This window comes from Rhamphochromis longiceps, linkage group LG17, assembly GCF_057381845.1.
Source record: "Rhamphochromis longiceps isolate RC_006_pf linkage group LG17, R_longiceps_female_GT1.1, whole genome shotgun sequence".
NCBI classification, from domain to species: Eukaryota; Metazoa; Chordata; class Actinopteri; order Cichliformes; family Cichlidae; genus Rhamphochromis; species Rhamphochromis longiceps.
Window position 1 is genome coordinate 26,691,822 of NC_140573.1, and position 19,201 is coordinate 26,711,022.

At 40.0% G+C, this 19,201-nt stretch overlaps 1 protein-coding gene across 2 annotated transcripts in view; it reads right to left on the reverse strand.

Annotated features, from left to right (window-relative positions):
* Nucleotides 1-3,557: 3,557 nt before the first annotated feature.
* lin7a (lin-7 homolog A (C. elegans)) overlaps nucleotides 3,558-19,201 on the reverse strand; it is a 51,124-nt gene continuing 35,480 nt past the window's right edge. The window contains exons 4-6 of one of the 2 annotated variants that reach the window (XM_085386929.1): nucleotides 10,949-11,158; nucleotides 10,314-10,525; nucleotides 3,558-5,442 (exon numbers count right to left, since the gene is read on the reverse strand). In XM_085386929.1, the coding sequence (XP_085243055.1) occupies nucleotides 5,418-5,442; nucleotides 10,314-10,525; nucleotides 10,949-11,158 (447 nt within the window). In that variant the 3' untranslated portion in view covers nucleotides 3,558-5,417. Of the gene's footprint in view, nucleotides 5,443-10,309; nucleotides 10,526-10,948; nucleotides 11,159-19,201 lie in introns of both variants that reach the window. The other variant, XM_085386930.1, reaches the window with a different exon arrangement.

A 19,201-nucleotide genomic window follows, 5' to 3' on the forward strand; every position in this document is an offset into this window, starting at 1 on the left:
TGCAGACGTGGGTGAGGAATATGTCACCTTCATCAGTTTAATCACTTCAGGCTTCAGTCATGTACTGCAACACTGGATGGGTGATGGAGAGTGGCACTAACATAGTGTTTATTGCATGAAACACAATGAACAACACATTGCTTTGTACTTTTGCTGTCACCGTTTGAGTTTAGCACCTTCTACTTACAAGGGTCTCTTTATTAGTTTCAGAGTCTGCTCTTTGTATTGATCCAGCAAAAGGCTGATGACTTACTGTTCCAAGGCTAAAGACCTGGATGAGACTTCAGAGGCACAACTCAGTACACAAGGTGTAATCACCTTTTAGCAGCTGCACTTCGATCACTGAAAGGCAATCAGACCCGTGCTGCTGTAATCGAGTAGGCACCTGATGTAACTTTTGTCTCCAAATCAAAGGTTACACTCAGCAACCAGTTACTGAAAAGACTGCAGTATTCAAAGGCCTATGTCTATCTAATGTGTCTCCAAATTTTCTATTCCTGTTTTTTTATTCTGCTTCAAACAGGCTGTTTTGGTGTCTGTAACCTTAAATGCAGTTGCTCCTGGGCACCCTCAATCCAGCAAACCGGGCAGTGTTTTTACCAGAGACAGTATAAAAGGTGGAAATGGCCACTGTGACGTCACCTGTTGGTTCTGGAAACATTGACTGACTGTGGCGTTGTTTTTTTGTTGTTGTCTCAACCTACATTCCTACTAACACACTAGAACTGTACTCACTAAAACTGAAGCACAAATGTCTGAGATGGTAGCATTGCACAACAAGCCATAAGATTAGAAGAAGACATTCCCGCCACACACACACACACACACACACACACACACACACACACACACACACACACACACACACACACACACACACACACACACACACAACCCCGTTCAGCTATCTTAGTGAGGACCTTCATTGACATAATGGTTTCCCTAGCCCCTTACCCTAACCCTAACCATTAAAAATAAATGCCTAACCCTGACCCTAACCATAACCTAATTGTAACCCTGACACTAAAACCACATTTTGAGCCTCAAAAAGGCCTTCAAACTTGTAAGGACCGGTGAGTGTGTCCTCACAAGTGACTGTAGAATGCAGATTTCAGTCCTCACAAAGATAGCTAGACAGGAACACACACACACACAGTGATGAGAGTTTAATGACTCAAATATCAAATTTGGACTCAACTATCCTAGTGGACGCTTTATAAAACAATTCACCTCCTTTCTTATGAAAATAGCTGGACAGTATAGGCCAAAACTGTTTTGCACCAGACTGCAAACATGCTTTATTATGCTGTAAACTTGGCACTATAACATGGCAGTCTATGGGGATTGACTCTCAAGTTGCCAGTAGGGGAACTGGAGTCTGGGTTAATTATTCAGCTCTTGCGCATTGGATTTTCATTTATAACACCAAAGTCCTTATAAAAGGAAGCTTTGACATGTTAAAACAGCTGTGGGCACATATTTGGGCAGTGATTTTTCAAGCATTGAAAAATAACTTTTATTTAAAAAGCATTGTTTTAAACTGAATCACATCTTTCTAACAGCATCTTTGCTCCCTCATACTATTGTAATGGTAATTTTTTTAATTTGGCACATTTTTAACCAGACCTACACAATCCCAAAGGGATTTGTGCTTCCACCCAAGACTGAACAGGTGATTTTCTTTTACCTCTTTAATAAATGTGTAAACCTCTACAATATAGATCCACTGCAGACTGCAAAGCAGTTGCTAGCTTGGAATCGAAGAGGTTGGCGGTGCCTTTGCTGGTCTGACAAACCAACAAGGTGTAAAGCAGAAACAGCTCTTTCAGGTGGTGTGTTCAGACAGAATGAAAGTGAAATTTCACCTTGCTGAAGTGTTTATGAGCCATTTCACAACTCACAAGTACTCGCTCCTAACAGCTATAATGAGGAGTACAACTGATAAGTGAAATCAAGCAATACAGCAACATTTTTTCAGGACGTACCAGAAAATCCTACAGTTTTATTTTTCTCCTATCCCTGTTCTCTTTTAAAATCTCTGTCTACATACATAAGTGAAGTTGAATCATAAACTTCCAGCCAATGGTGATATAAGCTGGACTTTTGATTAATAATTGTTGCTGGCATCTATGGGAATATCTCAGCTATTATGCTTTTGCAATTCAATTTTGACAAACTAAAATACTGTGAAGTTACATGAGTGCATTTTCACCTCTATTGGAGGTATTTGAGCTACCCAGTGACAATTTGCATCAGTTTGCAAATTCATTCTTGCATTACTCTTCCTAATCTACAGAGAAAGGGGAAAAACAAGGCTGTTGGTGTATGATTACGTTAAAGAACGAAGCACGTTTTTGCATCACATCATAATTCCCCCTTTCAACACACAAGCAGGTGCGTCATGGTGTCTGGTGTTGTTAAGAGTTTGAGCTCTTTGGCACAGGGAGGAGGATCTGTATTATTTTGACAGTATTTCTTGTTTTGTGTATCTTGTGTGTTTTACTTCCCGTCTTTGTCTTGATTCCCACATTTAATCATCTGCCTGCTCTAACTGTTTACACCTGAGCCCAGGTTGTCCTCTGTGTGTGTGTGTCTAAAGCAATTTGTCTCTGTGTGTTTGTGAGTTCATGATCCTGCTCCTTCTTTTTGTCTCTCTTTCATAGTTTTATGGAATCCTTTACTGAACTTTACTGAAGATACCTCTTATGCAGCACTGAAATTGCTTTTCACTTTAGATCCTGCCTGTCTGCCCCTGTGGTGGTTTGCATTTGGGTCAGTTTACCAGCTTCACCTTAAACTGCAAATATAGCACAAGGGTAGCAACAAAGCTAAAATTATTTCCACATAGGGCCTAAATACATGATTGAAGAGGTTAAAAACGGCTTCCATAAAACCTAATCAAAGAATCTAAATATATATCTGATACACATCTATAAAATACTTTATAAAAAAAACAAAAACAAAAAACCCTCTCTCTGGTGCTCACAGACACTTGAATAATGAGGTCCAGTCCCAACCCAACCCTGACACACTTTCACTGTGGAGGGTCTGCTACATTAAACTGAATAGGTATATTGTTATGTAAGTGATATTTATGATCTTAATAGATCAATTGGTAGTGGTATAAATCAAAAGTACACGTGTCTGTTAAAGAAATCAGTCGCCCCAAAGCTGCAGCTAAAATTCTACTCTTCCCCTTAAGTCAAGCGTGTCCAACTCCAGGCCTCAAGGACCGCTGTCCTGCAGGTTTTAGATATCGCCCTGGGTCAGCACACCTGAATCAAATGATTAGTTCATTACCAGGCCTCTGGAGAACTTCAAAACATGTTGAGGAGGTAATAGAGCCATTTAAATCAGCTGTGTTGGATCAAGGACACATCTAAAACCTGCAGGACATCGGCCCTTGAGGCCTGGAGTTGGCCACCCCTGACAGAAGTAAAGAGACCCTTCAACAGCCATAATTGTGAAGTTTTTAGGACCCAGACTGGAATTGGGCCAATGTGCTAGAATACCATAAAATGCATGCATGCGATACAAAGGAAAACTGCACAAGTTCATCACTGTACACAAGCACATAGATTTATTTATACAAATATAGTATGTATAACAATTGCATATCAAGAGTTTGTTATCTATTTTTTTTTTTTATCTTTACGTTAAATACAGGACCATTCGCTTCAAAAATGCAAGTCAATTAAGAAAGAGTACCGATAAATTAAAGGTACAAAAAGGGATCTGTCTTATTAAGATGTACTGTGAGAGTCAGAAATGGTTGTAAATCATATAAAACCTGGACATTAAGGTCACCTAATCACAATATTTTGACATTAAGTAGACCTTAGAGGAAACAGTTTTTTTGGGAAATAGTCAAATGTGGCAGTGTGGGACACATTAATGTAGGCTGCTGTTCATTTGGGCTTAGGGGTTAAAGCCGATGAAATCATCACTCACTGCAGTTTTAAATAAAATCTCTGTAACATCATCAGCTTTTACGCCAGCTGCTTTCAGCATACAGGTGTTTACAGAGTCTCGCATTGAGGAAGTGATGTTTAATGCCTGGGATAAATAAAAGAGTAAAAGCCAGCTACTGAAAATGTAAAGAAAATCAACAGTAAACAAAAAAAAAAAAAAAAAAAAAAAAAAAGAGTTAAAAAGACATAAATAAGTCATCTCTGGGAACGACGGATCAGAAAACCACAACAAGAAGCTCACCAAAGATGGAGACAACGTAAACACAGATTTGGCAGATTACCACTTTGACTCTGGAGTTCAGCTACTTGGGTGACAAAGAAAATGATTTCTCTCACAGATCCACTGGGGAAAAAAACCCAAACCAAAACACTCCACTCATAACACAAAATGCAGGTAACACATCCACGTGAACTATGTGCTAGTATTTAGCCATAATGCAATGAATAGATTTTAAACAATCTGCACATCATAGAAAGAATACATAATATTTTAAATGAACATTAAAACTTTGTGTTAAATCTCTGATCTCGTAAACTATAAAATAGACAGATCTGGAAAAATAAACATAATATTCATTTAATTCTGTTAAAATCAAAAGTGATGACATTCTGGTAATCTGTCGGGAACATTTAAGATTTCTGAGGATTAAAGTGAACCTCCTTGTAACATATATTTTCTAGATTAATTTCAGTTGGGAGTAGCTTATAAGTTCTTTTTATGAATCGCAGTTATTGCACATTAACTCTATGCGCCGTCTGTAAATCTCTTTAAATGGCACCGAAGACCGATTTGGACTCAGGAGCTGCCTTACAGTGAATAAGATGCAATTTGCTTTACGGTGATTTACATTTGCACCTAAACTCTGTATATGTACGGTGATGAATTTCATTTTAAAATGTAAAAACAAAAAAAACAAAACAAAAGTGTGTTATTGCTAAACCTACGAGATACAAAATCTTTTCTTGCTACAATATAGAAGGTAAAAAAGAGTTCATCAAAAACAGGACACAGAAAAAGGAAATCAATGGTCTTTCATACAGAGACACAAGCACCAGTAGAGGAATCAATAGAAACACCACTGTACAAATGATATCTATGGAAAAATGGCGAAGGATCCACTGCGAAATGGATGAAAGCAAACCAAGTGGATAAAATAAACCAAACTACAAACACAAGAAAGGGAGTATTCAAGTCACGACTGGGGTGTAGAACCTAGAAAAGGGACTATAAAGTCAAAACTTTCAGTGTTAGCCTCCCTCATACTTGTTTTTCGAAGCACCAAATTCAGGACAAACGCTCTCTTCGTTTTTGCTCAGTAATCGGTGGTACACTGGAAGGGAGAGAGTGAAAGAGTCTTCTACTTTCGGTCGGTTTTGCTCCATGATGGAGAGACGCCTTTGGGATCCTCAACACAAACAGATGGCCTTAAAGATCCACACACTTCTTCACTTCTTCTTCTTTTGGAACAGCCTGGAGATCACAAAGACAAGGAAAACAGGCTGAGAGCAATGCCGTGAAACACAGCTGCACTAAATGAAGTCATGCTGAGTTTAATTTTTTTCTGTTTTCTGAAAAATGTCACATGGTGTGGTAAAAGGATAAATTAGCAACAAGACAAACATTTAATCTTAAAAAAAAAAAAACCCAGTATGACACCATATACTTTTAGGGTCCATCCATCCATCCATCCCAATGCATTTGTCAATCCAGTTTTTGCTCCTTATCCAGTTTGCAGACATGCCCAGACCTCCCTTTACCCATCCACCTCCTTAAGATGTTCTGGAGGTATCCCGAGGCTCTTTTCATGCCAGAATAGAGGGATCTCGCTAGTTTGGCAATCCAAACATTTGACTAAAATGACAAGGGACAAAGCAGGGATTTTTTTTTTCTTCAAAAGACACACCTCTCAGATTTTTATGTTAAACTCAAAAGGATGGGTTTTAATCAAAATGTTCTCATAATTGCAGACGGATTGTGACAAAGATGATATCAGAGGGCTTAATTTTGATCTACACTCTGAAATTAAAAACACAGAGGGAGGATATTTTTTGGTGAGGAGAAGATTGGAGATGAGTTTTTTTTGTGTTAAAATTAACTGAAGTTACAGGATAGATTCAATTCACTTCAGTTAACTTCAGTTCAATTTATTTAGCAACAAATCACAACTACAGTCCCCTCAGTATATTGTAAGGTAAAGACCCTACAATAATAGAGAGAAAACCCCAGCAATTAGCAATGAGCAAGCACTTAGTGACAGAAGGAAGAAAAAACTCCCTTTTAACAGGAAGCAACCTCCACCAGAACCAGGCTCAGCAAGGGGCAGCCATCTGCTGTGACTAGTGATGCGTGAATCATGAACGATTCGTTCATGATTCGCGCATCAATCGCGATTCAATACTCGAGAATCACTTTACTGACTCCTGAATCATGATTCACAACCTCAACTGACTCACTGACTCATCCCTGTTGCTGTTAGCAGCAATATTTCTAGCTTATAATTAAAATTGTGGAGAAAAACACATCTGGTATCTTAAGAAAAAAATTTCTGCTCTGAACTGGAAGAAAAAACCCTGAGTAGAAGCTCACATCAGGTTCACAGTAGCATCGCTCTGCTAACATGCTAACAGTACATTTGATCTACTCACCCCCTCCCTCCTGTGCTGAATCGTAAGCGAATCACTCAGGACTCACTAACCCCTCCCTCCTAGCTCACAGCTTCTTCTTCTTCTTGGTTGGCAACCAATGTTAAGGCGCATTACCGCCCCCTGGCTCACAGCTCAGTGGACATTTAGATGAGAAAATATATATTTGACACATTTAAGGAAAATACTAATAAAATAAAAATAAACAAAATAAATGTTTATTAAGCAATTTTGATAGGAAATTGCTTAATTTTAGAAATGTTTTTGCTCTTTTTTGTTCTATAAAATAGTTGTTTTCTTTGAGAATCATTCATCTTAGCAGCAGGATTTACATGAAAAGAGAAACAAATTAAGTTTAAGTGAAAATGTAAATTTTTTGCACTCTCTGGTCAACTGACTCAGTGAATCAAATGACTCAAAAAAACACAATTCACTTTGGTGAGTGACTCATTAAAACTCGATTCAGTAAAAAGAATCAAATTTACCATCACTAGCTTATTCATCACCAATGCTTATTAGAGAACATCTAAATATTAAATTGAAGCCTGAATTAGATTCTTGAAAGGGATCCGGTCTACATATACGAGTGCTCTATATATAAAAAAAAAAGATCAACTGTTGTTTAACTGTTGAAGAGTTCAGCTGTACAAAATAAGACAACTCAAAAAAGTCTGAGAAGATAAAATATTAACTGAAAGGAAAAAGTTGAAGAGCCGTCACTTCTTTTATTTATATATATATATATATATATATATATATACATACATATATATATATAAAAACACCCAGCACGCCCCTGCGGGCGGTTTATCCTTCAAGCTCGGGTCCTCTACCAGAGACCTGGGTGCTTGAGGGTCCTGCGCAGTATCTTAGCTGTTCCCAGGACTGCGCTCTTCTGGACAGAGATCTCCGATGTTGATCCCGGGACCCTTTCTTGGATATCTGCCAATGTGATGGTTACTGGACCCTGTTCAGGGAGGTCGCTGTGGTCTGCCCTCAGATCCACTAGCCACTGAGCATTGCCGTTATGGGTTGCGTCCTTCTCCCATATGCTCTTCCAGTATTGCTCCATCTCCAGCCTTGGTGGTGCTGTTCTCTTATTATTGTTCCCTTCCTTTGCTGGTTCTGTGGAGAACAGCTGGTTTATTCTCCTGCCTGGTGTACCTCCTCAAGCGGCTGGCCAAGGCTGTGAGTCTTTGCTTGGCAGTTTCCAAGGCCTCAGGTATGGACAGCTTGCTGTATTTCTTATGCACCTTCTTTGTCGCACCTTTCTGCAACTCCGTTAGTTGGCTAACCTCCCTCCATGCTACTTTGATCTTGCCCTCTAGCCTCCTTCTCCATGGAGGGTACTGCCCCTTGTGGCAGTTCAACTTGTAGCCAAGCATCTCACTGATCACTGCTGCCGTATTGTAGATCAGCTTGTTAGTGTCGGTAATCGTGGTTGTAGGTATTGTCCGTAGTGCTGCATTAACATCATCTAGCAGACCTTCTGAGGGTACTTCACGTAATCTTGGTAACCGGCTACGTGGGATCCAGGTTTCAAGCTTGGCCATTATCCTATTTTTCAGGTCAGTTCCTCTCGCACTCAACGATCCTTCTCCTATCGCACTTGGGGCTATGTACCCAATCTCGGGTGGGGGTGATGATATCTCCCCCCTGACCTGGCGTCCTGACTCCTCCTTGCCGTAGCATTTGTATATATATATATATATATATATATATATATATATATATATATATATATATATATATATATATATATATATGTGTGTGTGTGTGTGTGTGTGTGTGTGTGTGTGTGTGTGTGTGATGAGGAGGTGCACCAGTATCACTTATGAATGCATCTCTTTAACTTACATCTGGCTCTGACCTTTACATACAGTTTATGCTGGTTAACAGAGAGCAGAGAAACTCAGAAAATGTGACAGAATGGCTTATAATGCACTCTTGTCACTTGGTCAGCAGCTTCTTGGATCCCAAAGCAGATCACTGCGGTCAGCATGCCGGAATTGATATAACATGATCCCTGCTCAGTTCGCTTTCTGTGGCTCCACCACAACACGCTGTTACAAGCTCCTAAGAACCATTCCAGGCTGTGGTGTGCCAAGTCCAGGACAAGAGATATGCTTGGGGGATTTAGCATCAAAGCCAAAGAGATCTTGGACACATGCCTCTAACACGTCAGGCAAATAATTTGAGACGTTTGGGCAAAAATAGGGACCGCATGATATGACTTGGTTTCATGGTCTGAATAGTGTCTGCACTTTCTTTTTGATTTTAAATTGAGTGTTTTTCACTACAGCAGGCAAGAGTGAGCTTTAGTTTGCTTGGCAGTGCACAGCCTTCTTCTAATTTGGCACCGTAAGAAAAAATGATCTAAAGCGAGTCAGGGGTAGAGCCTCCATCCAGCTTTAGCTTACAAGTAACAACACTCCAGGCTGCACCTGCGTACCTGCAGAGCATGAACCACAGATGTAATCGGTTTAAGCTTGAATAATTTACAACCCTTACAACAGAATCACTGGCAGCACAGAAGAAGAATCAGTAATGTTTGCACAGAGGATACTGGCTGCTCAGTTTGCAAAATATACTACTGAGCTTTTCGACTCTGTGCTGGGATGTATATGTCTGCTATACCTGCACACAAGCTGAAAGATGTGCTTACATGGGCAAAACAGAGTACGGTGAATAAAATTCAGTTCTCCATCTCAATTCTTTTATTGTTTATCTGCAAAATGTTTTAACTTTCTTGCACCAGAACATTCAGCAGAAAGTTTTTATTATATACTTGACATTAAATAAATATATAAATGAAGCCAACAACCAAGGAATGAAGCAAATCGTGGTAAAAACTATTTCGAGTAAAAGTATGATGTCTGGAAAGATGAATAATTCATCTAGAAAGATTTTGCGACAATAAAAGCTCGGTCACCTTGAAACAAGAACAGCTGGGAGGCCCAAGCCTGAGGCTCTGCTTATGCTCATACAGGAAATGATAAAAGGTGTACTCTCTGTGCACATCTGCATTCCCTACCCACCTTTGATTTCTTTTAGTGCCTGCAAGTCCAAAAAAACAGCACATACTTTTGATCCTAAACTCTGCCACAGTTTAAAAAAAAATATGTTGAAACAGGTCAACAGAGGGTCCAGAAGTTTATAGAGAATGGTACATTTATTATTTTTTAGTTTTAGTTTTTATAACTTTGCCTCTATTTGATTTAAAATCCTTTTCATGGTGTGTCAGTTGCATCTTAAATGCAGAGTCATGGCCAGGTGAGGCCTGTTACTTTGTTATTTCATTACAAATTAACCAGGTAAAAGATCTGCAGTTTATTCTATGTGTTGAAATTGTATTTGGTAGCTTTTCACTTTAACTCTAAATGAAGTCCAGTTGGTGGACCAACTACTGTATTGTGGATTTATATTCAAAGCAAAGTTGATGGCATTGTGCCCGAATGATGAGCTTGGCGATCCTGACGAGCTATTAGTGGCGTTTCGACCTCAACCTAGGCTGCAACACTCCTCATTCTGTTACATTTCAGTTCTTTCCAGCGGGACAATTTCCTTCCGTAATCTTCATCAACATGCATAAACACAACTTTTTAAAGTAAAGTTCTCAGAGGTAGTGTTTCCTTTTCCTTTGTTGGCATCCACCTCCCCCCACCCCTCACCCTTAAAGCAATGAAGCGCCTCACCTACGACATGTGGTTCTGCTGAGAGGCCAGATTCTGCTGTTGCTGCTGCTGCATGAGGAGCTGCTGCTGCTGACGCCGCCGGGCCGTACGCAGCTTCTCGAAGCGGGCCTCCATCTCCTCCAGCACTTTGGGGGTGTAGCGAACCACCAGCTTCACGCTGTCCTTGGCTGCCTTCAGTAGCTCCACTGCTTTCTCGTGGTGCTCTCCCTCTACACTCTGCAGGGGTTTCAGAGCCGCGGAAAGAGTAGAATATTAAAGGGGGCTGATTTTAATATATATATATTTTTAAAAATAGTAACCCTTCAAAGAAAAAAAAGAATATTTTCTCCACTATTATTACCTCACGATCAAGTGAAATGAGAAGGCTTAGCTTACAGTGTATGATGCTCATATCTCTCCAGCAGCTGAAGAAATTTCTGCTACTTATTCACAACATGCAACCTTGCGACCTCAATAACTCCTGTGATTGTTGACTCACATATCAAACTAGAAATCATATACATGGCAGGAAGCTGCTAAAAATATATTTTTGGAAACAAGCTTAAACAGGGGTTGACAAGCTTATCTACACTCTACTTTCAATCCATTGATCTTCTTTTCCCACATGCTGGATCAGAACGTTAGTCTGGCGAGACCCACCACTCCATTCACAGACAGGAGCTGGTCCCCTCGCTTTAAGCCGCCATGCCTCTCAGCTACGCCTCCAGGAATGATGCGGGAGATATAGATAGGTGAGTTTTGCTCTTTGCCGCCCATCACATTGAAGCCCAGCCCTTCGTCCGTCTTCGGTAGCTCCACCACCCGCGGGTGAGAGTGACCTTCACTGGCTGCGAAGGCCGCAACTGTGGCCTGAAGGAAGAGGAAAAAAAGGTAAAGGGCTTATTAGTTATTCCAATGAATTAGACGGTTAATTAGACATGAATTCTGACAAAAATACACTTCTACGTATATTTTTTTGACACACAAGATTTAATACAAGGTTCAACTTTGTGTGTGCAAAAAAGTAATATTATATATATTATGCAATATGCAAATATCCATGGGTTAATCATAGACTGTACAAAAATGATAGATGTAGCCTTAGGTTCTAAAATGTGAAAGTGCCTTAAAGCAAAAGGAGTTTCCAGGATTTTTTAATGAGGGGGGGAGACCAAGAAGCACCTAAGGGGAACTCACGAGAAATCATAAATAAGTTTTATTCTAAAGAACAAGGTCTCTCACACATCCTTTATTTTACATTCACCTCTGAAAAGTACAGGTGTGGACCAAACCATTGTGAACCATTTGAAGGGGAGTACGATATATCTAAAATTACTACAAGAGATTTGATGGCACATTATTGTATTATTATTTCACAATGAATAATTACATTCGCAGCGTAATACCAGTCCTTTTATATACAATCTAATGTTCCGCATTATGCGTATGATATTAAAGATATTAGTGCACATTAAAAAAGTGGAGCGAATGCCTGAACTGTGCCAGGTCAGTTTCCCAAGAAATGCAAAAAAACTTTAGTAAATGTCTCATTCTATGAGTAAATCAAGTATTAGGGCAAGAAGTGAGTTATTTCTTCTCCTTTTAGTTAAACAGTGGAGAGAAAAACATAACCAAGATGAGAAAGAAGGCAGAGGCACACAGCAGCTTCTTAAATAGTGCCCTCATTATAGACGGCGCAAAGATATTCGTCTGAAATCTGATTTGCAGCTTTTGCAAACCACATCTTCAATCAAATCAGCAATTCTTTTTGAAAGCTCTGCAGCTTACACTAGCTTCTCATTCTCTTCTGTAGTGTGAAAATAAAAGCAAAGGAAGAACACATTTTAGAAGTATTACAAAGAGACTGCAAAGCTGCTCGCGAACCTCTGACGCACCTTCTCATTTAAGCGACGACGGCCGTAACAAAGCGTCAGGATTTGGTCTGGGCTTGGGATTTAGACTCCACATGAGAAGTTCTCTGGTCTTTCCAAGCACACGGATTAACACATCTCACTTCCACCCTGTGTATCCCTTCCAGCTGGGTGAAGTTCCTTTGAATCACAAGCCAAGCTGCACACTCCTTGTACATTTAGAACAAAGCACCGAGGAGCTTGTTAGCCGAGCTGGGAAAGCTCGTGGCAGGTGAACAGAGAGCCTGTGCCCAAAGATCCACAGATGCGATGCCACAGGTTCCTCGCTGTCAAGTCAGCATCATTTATGGTGTGCGAGATGGGGGAAAGGAAGGATAAGAAAGTACGGGTGGGGTGAGTTCTGTTTTGATTTTGCAGATGTGAATCGAAATTCCCAGCAGCAGACGAGGAGCTTGGCAACTGGAGGTCTTTGAGGCTCCCTCCAGGCATCATCCCCGCATCTGCAATCTCTTCCATATTCATATGCATCTTCAGATCCACATTTATTACTCCTCATTTCTCTCTCCCCTCCCGCTGCCTATTAATCTGCTTATTGCATTATGACAACTCCCCCCTTCTCCTTCCTTCTCTCGCTCTGTCCTTCGCCTTTCTTCTTCTGCTGCTCCCACTCACCCTCCCTGGCCTGCTGTTAAAATAAGCAGCAGCTCCTCAGCATGCATACCGTCGCCACCCGGGCCTCGCAGCTCATCGACCTTCACAACTTTATCGGGCTTTCTGTGAATGAAAAACAATCTGGCAGATGGCCGGTGCCTCTCACGCACGGGGGGCATTTTAAATGAAACACTTGCTGGAGGATACTCGGTAGGCACACAACACTGTAAAAGTCTGGCTTAAAGTATCTGAAGTCATTTTAGCATCACCTCCCTGTTTTTTTTGCTTCCCCCCCCCCCCCGGCTGCTCTGATAATCTCCGCCTCCTTTAAGATCAGTAATAAAAACCTCGGGCCAGATATTAGAGGCTGAATTGATTAAGTTAACAATGCGATCAAAGTGAATTGAGTTGTTCAAGTGAAACTCAAATCTTGGATGTCTGCAGATTTTTCTCTCACCAACTAAAGCACTCGAGATAAACCGAAACTCTGTCATGTATTTCATCACTGTTGCAGTTCATTCTCACTGCAATACAGTATGAATGTCTTTCCCCATATGTTGATGCTGATTATGTGCAATTGTGGTCCTTGTGGATATCTCTGCAGGGAGTAAAGCACTTTCAAAAATATCCAGTGTTCCCAGTTGGGAAGATCCCCACAGCTAAGCCACTTCAAACCCTTAGCTGTGTGCTTAATTGCCCAATGAATTTGTGCATTTTTATTACAGATTTAGAAGAAGTAACTTTTAAATGTGTGAGGGAGAGAGTTTGAAATGCTTTGTTCTTAAGAGAAAAAAGGGACATAGAAAAAGACTTAAAAATAACATCTCTTCTAATCATTAATGAGATGTTATTTTTAAGATCAGACAATGGAACCCACTCGAGAAACTTCAGGATACTTCAGAAGATGACACGATTGTCTTTGTTGACAGAGAATCCTTCCCTCTGAGAGAAGAAAAAATAAAATCCTGAACAGAGTTTGTTTAAAAATGTGTCATATTTAGTGCATCCTGTTTAAAAATATTTTGACAGGTTGGGAAATACACCTACTCTTGCCACAATTTAGACGAGAAACCTATGGAGTCAGACGACTACAAGATTAGACTGGAAAGCCTTAAAGGGCCTATTGGGAGTATGGGGAACTTTCTCAAGGATCAGACATTTTAACCAACATCACATTTTATATTTAAGGAAATTATTGGAAAAGGAAATTATTGCCTTGCACCACTACCGACAGCTTCCATGTAGAGAAAGTGAGTGAAATGGCACAAGACTGAATGCAATGGAAGAAAATTTGTTGTGAACTCCTGGCAGCTCTGGCACGTTAAGACGCTAAATCGAGGATGTTATTACCGTAATGGAATAAACGGAAGTGAAGGATCATCCTTAAGGAGGCGCTGGTTGCATGTTGATAAATGCTTCTTTTAGAAAATAAAAGAGGGGTTGCATATGTTAAAACCACACTGACAATTTCAGTCTGGTTTCAATTTCCTTAAATTCAACAGATTTGAAAATAATTACCAATGAATGGAACAGGAATTCACGGTCCAGACAACTGCTGACTACATAAGAGACCTGAAAAAGTTCGCTCTTTACTCCCTAAATGTATCTGAATAGCTTAGCAGTAATAGCTACTCTAGTGAAGTTTCTCTTTTTTTCCTTAGTTTATTTCACTTTGTTCACCAAACTGTTTGGTGTCTTTTGCTGTACCGCACCAAAAGACTGTATTTCAGTTACTTTCCACTTCAGTCACATGGCTAGTCTCCCTGAGGTCTCCCTGCAGTTTACATGAGCCACAAACACAAAAGAAGATTATACTAGAAGCAGCTAGAAGAGGCACCCCTTTGTAACCCCTTCTACAGCCACACCTAGCTCCACTTGGGGGATGATAGGATATCTTTAATGCTCTGTACAGTCTATTTATGGAAGTCTGTTTAAATCAGGGGTCTCAAACTCGTAGCCCCAGGGCCACTTGCGGCCCACGTCACCCCTACTTGCTATACTGACGTGAAGAAATAGAATGCAATTTGGCCCGTGAAGTTACTTTTTTGTTAGGGAGGATTTGTTTGTTGTTGAGTGCAATGTTAAAATAAGTTCTTTAAAAAGCAAAAAATGACTTAATACGAAGCCAATATGAGCAGAAAGTACAAACATATTGAGGGATTGGCTGTGTTAGTTCAGTGAGAGTTATTTGTAAAAAAAAACAATTTTCGCTAGCAGTCAAAAACTAATGTGCACACTTATGTCTGCATTTTTATTTTGTTAAATACGAACAAAACTGTGATGCCACATGTCGGGCTAGAAAGTGAGTACCAGTTTGTAGTTCAATGAAAGGCTTCAGTTAGTTAAAAAATTGCGTTCACATTTGCAGTTTTGTCTTGTTATATAATATTAAAAATTCAACACTACATTTTCTGAAACATTTGTGGGTGTTTTCATGTTTGTTTTGTACTCATTGAACACTAAAGTGGCCCTCACATGAGATGACAGTGCCAGCAGTAGCCTACAGCTCATTTAAGTTGGAGACCCCTGTCACTGTAAAATTGGGGGCCCCCAATAGCCTGGTTTTCCTCTCATGAGAGCATTCCAGCTATAGCAGACATAATCCTTTCATTTTAAAAGATGCCTCCCACAAATGTCTGTCTTTCTATATAGATTGACACATGCAACATGTACAGTATTAGTGACTGACAGGTGCTGGAAGGAGAATTTTTGAACTCTGAATGTTAAGTTAGCTGTTTCCCTCTGCTAACCACCTCCCAGCTCTAGCTCAATAGTTAACAGCAGGCATGAGGATTTGATCTCTTTATCTAACTCAAAGTAAAACAGTGAAAAGATGTAATTCTTAAAATATTGAGTGATTCCTTTTAACAGATATTGAATTGTATTTTACCAAACTCTGCAGGACTATTCTGGAGGTGTAGCATTAGTGGAGCCAAACAAAATGAGAAAAGGACTGGCAAGCAGCTCTCATCGTTTGAAGCCTCTCTGTGTTCATACACAAAGACTTGTATCCCTTTGTTTATGTCATCCTTTTCTGTTCTCGTCCTCCACCCACTCGCGGCGATGAGAGGAGTGGACTCTACACTGAACCAATGAAGGACATGCTCTATGAGTGCTCCTCATCGCATCCCACCCTTCTCTTCCTCCTCTGCACTTTAAATCAGGCAATCTCTCCCTCTCTTTATCTTCTTTCATGAAAGCTTGTGTCTCTTGCTTGTGATGTGCTGATGAAACGTCCTGCTTCAGTCAAGCGGGTCAAGCTCATCTCTTTTGAATACCACAATCTGCTTATTCCACTCACGCAGTGCACCTCTTTCACCTGTGATATGGATGGGACCTTTTCTAAATAGCCAGCAGAAGAAAAAAAATCGTTGGACATCTTAAATAATCAGGTGGGATAAACCAAAGCATAAAAAAGATGGGGTTTTTTTAACAATTAACTTGCATCCATGACATTTATGACCTCTCAATCAAAAGCTCTGTTTGTTCTGAGTGCTGAATTGTAAATAAATGAAAGCTCGTGAATGCAAACATTCAGAAGATAAAGTCAAGACAACTGTGTTTCCATAAGAGAAATAAGTTGAATGAGTTGAAGAGAATCTAGCAGCTGCTGATTGGAAGAGTCTTGAGGACTATTAGACATAATTAAAGACCGATTTACAGCTCGAATGAAAGACATTAAGTAACTGATGACTGTTGAGTCAAGGATGAAGAGCTTCTACTTCAGCCTTTGAGATAAACATTTAGCTCGTTCTGGTCTGTAATGCCTGTCTTTCTTCTGGTAAAGTGTACTCTGACAGTATTGATTCCAACTTTGTTTGACCTTATGAGTCGTGCTATTTTCCCTCAAACAACAACTCTACAGCAGCCGCTTAAATACACCAGCACCACCTTCTGACAGTCCCTACGCAGAAATGATCGATTATCCGGTTGTTCAGTGATGACGCGACAAATCCTACTTCCGGGTCTAAAGTAGTCTGCGTTTAATATGGCTTTTGTGTTGTTAACATGTTTAATGTTATGTATTTTCTTATATTTGATCTCAAAAAGCTCCTAAAACAGTCAGTGATCACTGTTGACCTCCCTCGGCTTTTATTACTGCTAATCATTTATTTAAGCTCGGTTTTTAAAACCTTAGGATGTAACTACAGCCCAGCCCATGCAGCAGTATATGACTGACTAACCTCGTATTGTGGATGGATTATCTCAGTTGTTCTCCTGGCTGAAGTTTGGTCCTTTTACAGCATCCTGCCATGCGATTACATTTGTTCCTGACCACCGAGAACACTCACGGTAACTTTTATCGAGTGGAAAAAAAGTTAGCTTGTTTATATTATGCTAACATAGCTGTGTCGCTAGCGGTCACGTAGCACATCATTATATACCAGCTAGCCAAACTTCAGTAACCCTACAAACGTCACTGCTGTTTAGTTTCCTGTCTTCATTTATGCTGGAAGTGATAACAGAGCTGTACATTTTAATTTGTTTCCAAAACCCCGCAGTCAGGACATGCTATATTGTATTTAGATAGAAGCTAGCGAGCTAACTCCCTGCTAACTTCTAACTCCGTTAAATGTCATAAATTCCGTTTTCATGGATGCCTGGATGTTAAACGCAATTGTTACACCTGGTAGAGCAGAACGCTGATCATTTTATTAAAGATGAAAGACTTTAGACAGTTTTTCAACTCTCAGTAATGCCATAGTGGTCGTTTGATATATGGACCTGCAGCGGAGTTTAGACCCAGACACGGCTAGTGACGTCAGACTGAACAACCGGATACTTAGAGCTGGGCGATAGAACGATAACGATATGTATCGCGATATAACTTTTACTCGATAGAGAAATTAAGCTATCGCGATAGACCTCGCCGCTCTTGTCCTCTTAAAAAAAAAAAAGAAAAAGAAAAAAAAGGTCAGCCAAATTAAGTAGCGCAGAGCCGAACCAATCACAGCCGCAGCGTCACGTCGCGTGACTTGTTACGTACAGCACAAGTGCCAAGCCGCACGTGTGTTTGTTTGGGAAGCAGCCAGCGGGTAATGGAGCCAGCGCGTAATGGAGGAAATGAGTGTGCCGACTAGAAAAATCAACCGAGCGTGACCGAAGAGAAAACAGATGATGGTTCCAATGCCGGAGAGATTGTCGAACGGAAGAGCCATAGAAGTTCCGTAGTGTGAAGGTATTTCGGCTATTTCAAGTCTGACAAAAAACAGAGTAGCGTGCACTGTAAATTGTGCCGAAAACAAGTCTGGAAATACAATAAACTGGTGCATGCGTCACACTGTGCGCCACGTTATTGTTTCGGTGAAATGAATTTCTACAATACTGTTAATTCTACTCTCTGCAGTGTTTAAATGCTTACATATACACACAGTTACTGTCCCTCCACACATACGACTCGGTTCTGCTTCTATGCCCCAGCTTTGTTTACTTTTTCCCACCGAGGCTTCTAGACTTCTGATTGGCCAACATTTCTGCACGGTTAGGAATCTAGCGCCACCTGCTGCTTTGGCATGTTCATAGCAGCGTTTTCCTTCATTTCTGCCTTTATGTGTGGACGGGATTCTTTTTTAAAACGAAAACGGAAAATCTCCGTTTTCAAAAATACCCGTGTACCCGTGGACGTAGCCTCAGTCTCTGACTGGAAGCGCTAATTCGTCATTCGGCTTTTGTCAGACTAAAGTAACTGTTAAAAGTGTTTGAAAAGCTCAGCTATACAACAAGGAGAGATTGAGAATTTCCTTTTAGTCATAGATATCAATATTTACTAAATAATAAACGATATTGTGCAGCACGCAAGATAGACAGCGCACAGTGTGCTTTGAGGCAGCAGCCAAGAAAGCTTTAGTCCGCGTCTGTGAATACCCATGTGTGCATACCTATGACTAGCTAGTTTATTGTGATGGTGCTTTGTTTTCTCTATTATTATGTTGCTCTTTGTTGTTTGCTGTCTCCTCTGTTTGTTTTTTTTGTTTGTTTTTTTTTTTTTTCTCCATACAGGTGACCCAGGAGTTCTTTTTTTTTTTTCTCTCTCTTCCCCCCCCTTCTCACCGTCTCTTCTCCCCTTTGGTTTTCTTTCTTTCTCTCATTCATTCCCCCTGTCCTATTTATTTAAAAAAAAAAAAAAAAAAAAAAAAAATGACAAAGGATGAACTGAAGCTCTGCCATCACGTAATGTCGCATACTGCTGTTTCTGATGTCATTTAGAAAAAAAAAAAAAAAAAAAAAAAGAGAATTTCCTTTTAGTTCTCAGTTTATTTGATATTGACAAAAGTTAGTCAGTTTTGTCTGTTCTTCTGTAAAACAAACTAAGATTTATTTTTAGAATTAATATTTTGTTTCTAAGTGGAATTGACAATTTAGTAGTCTGTTTCGTTTGTTCTATTTTGAA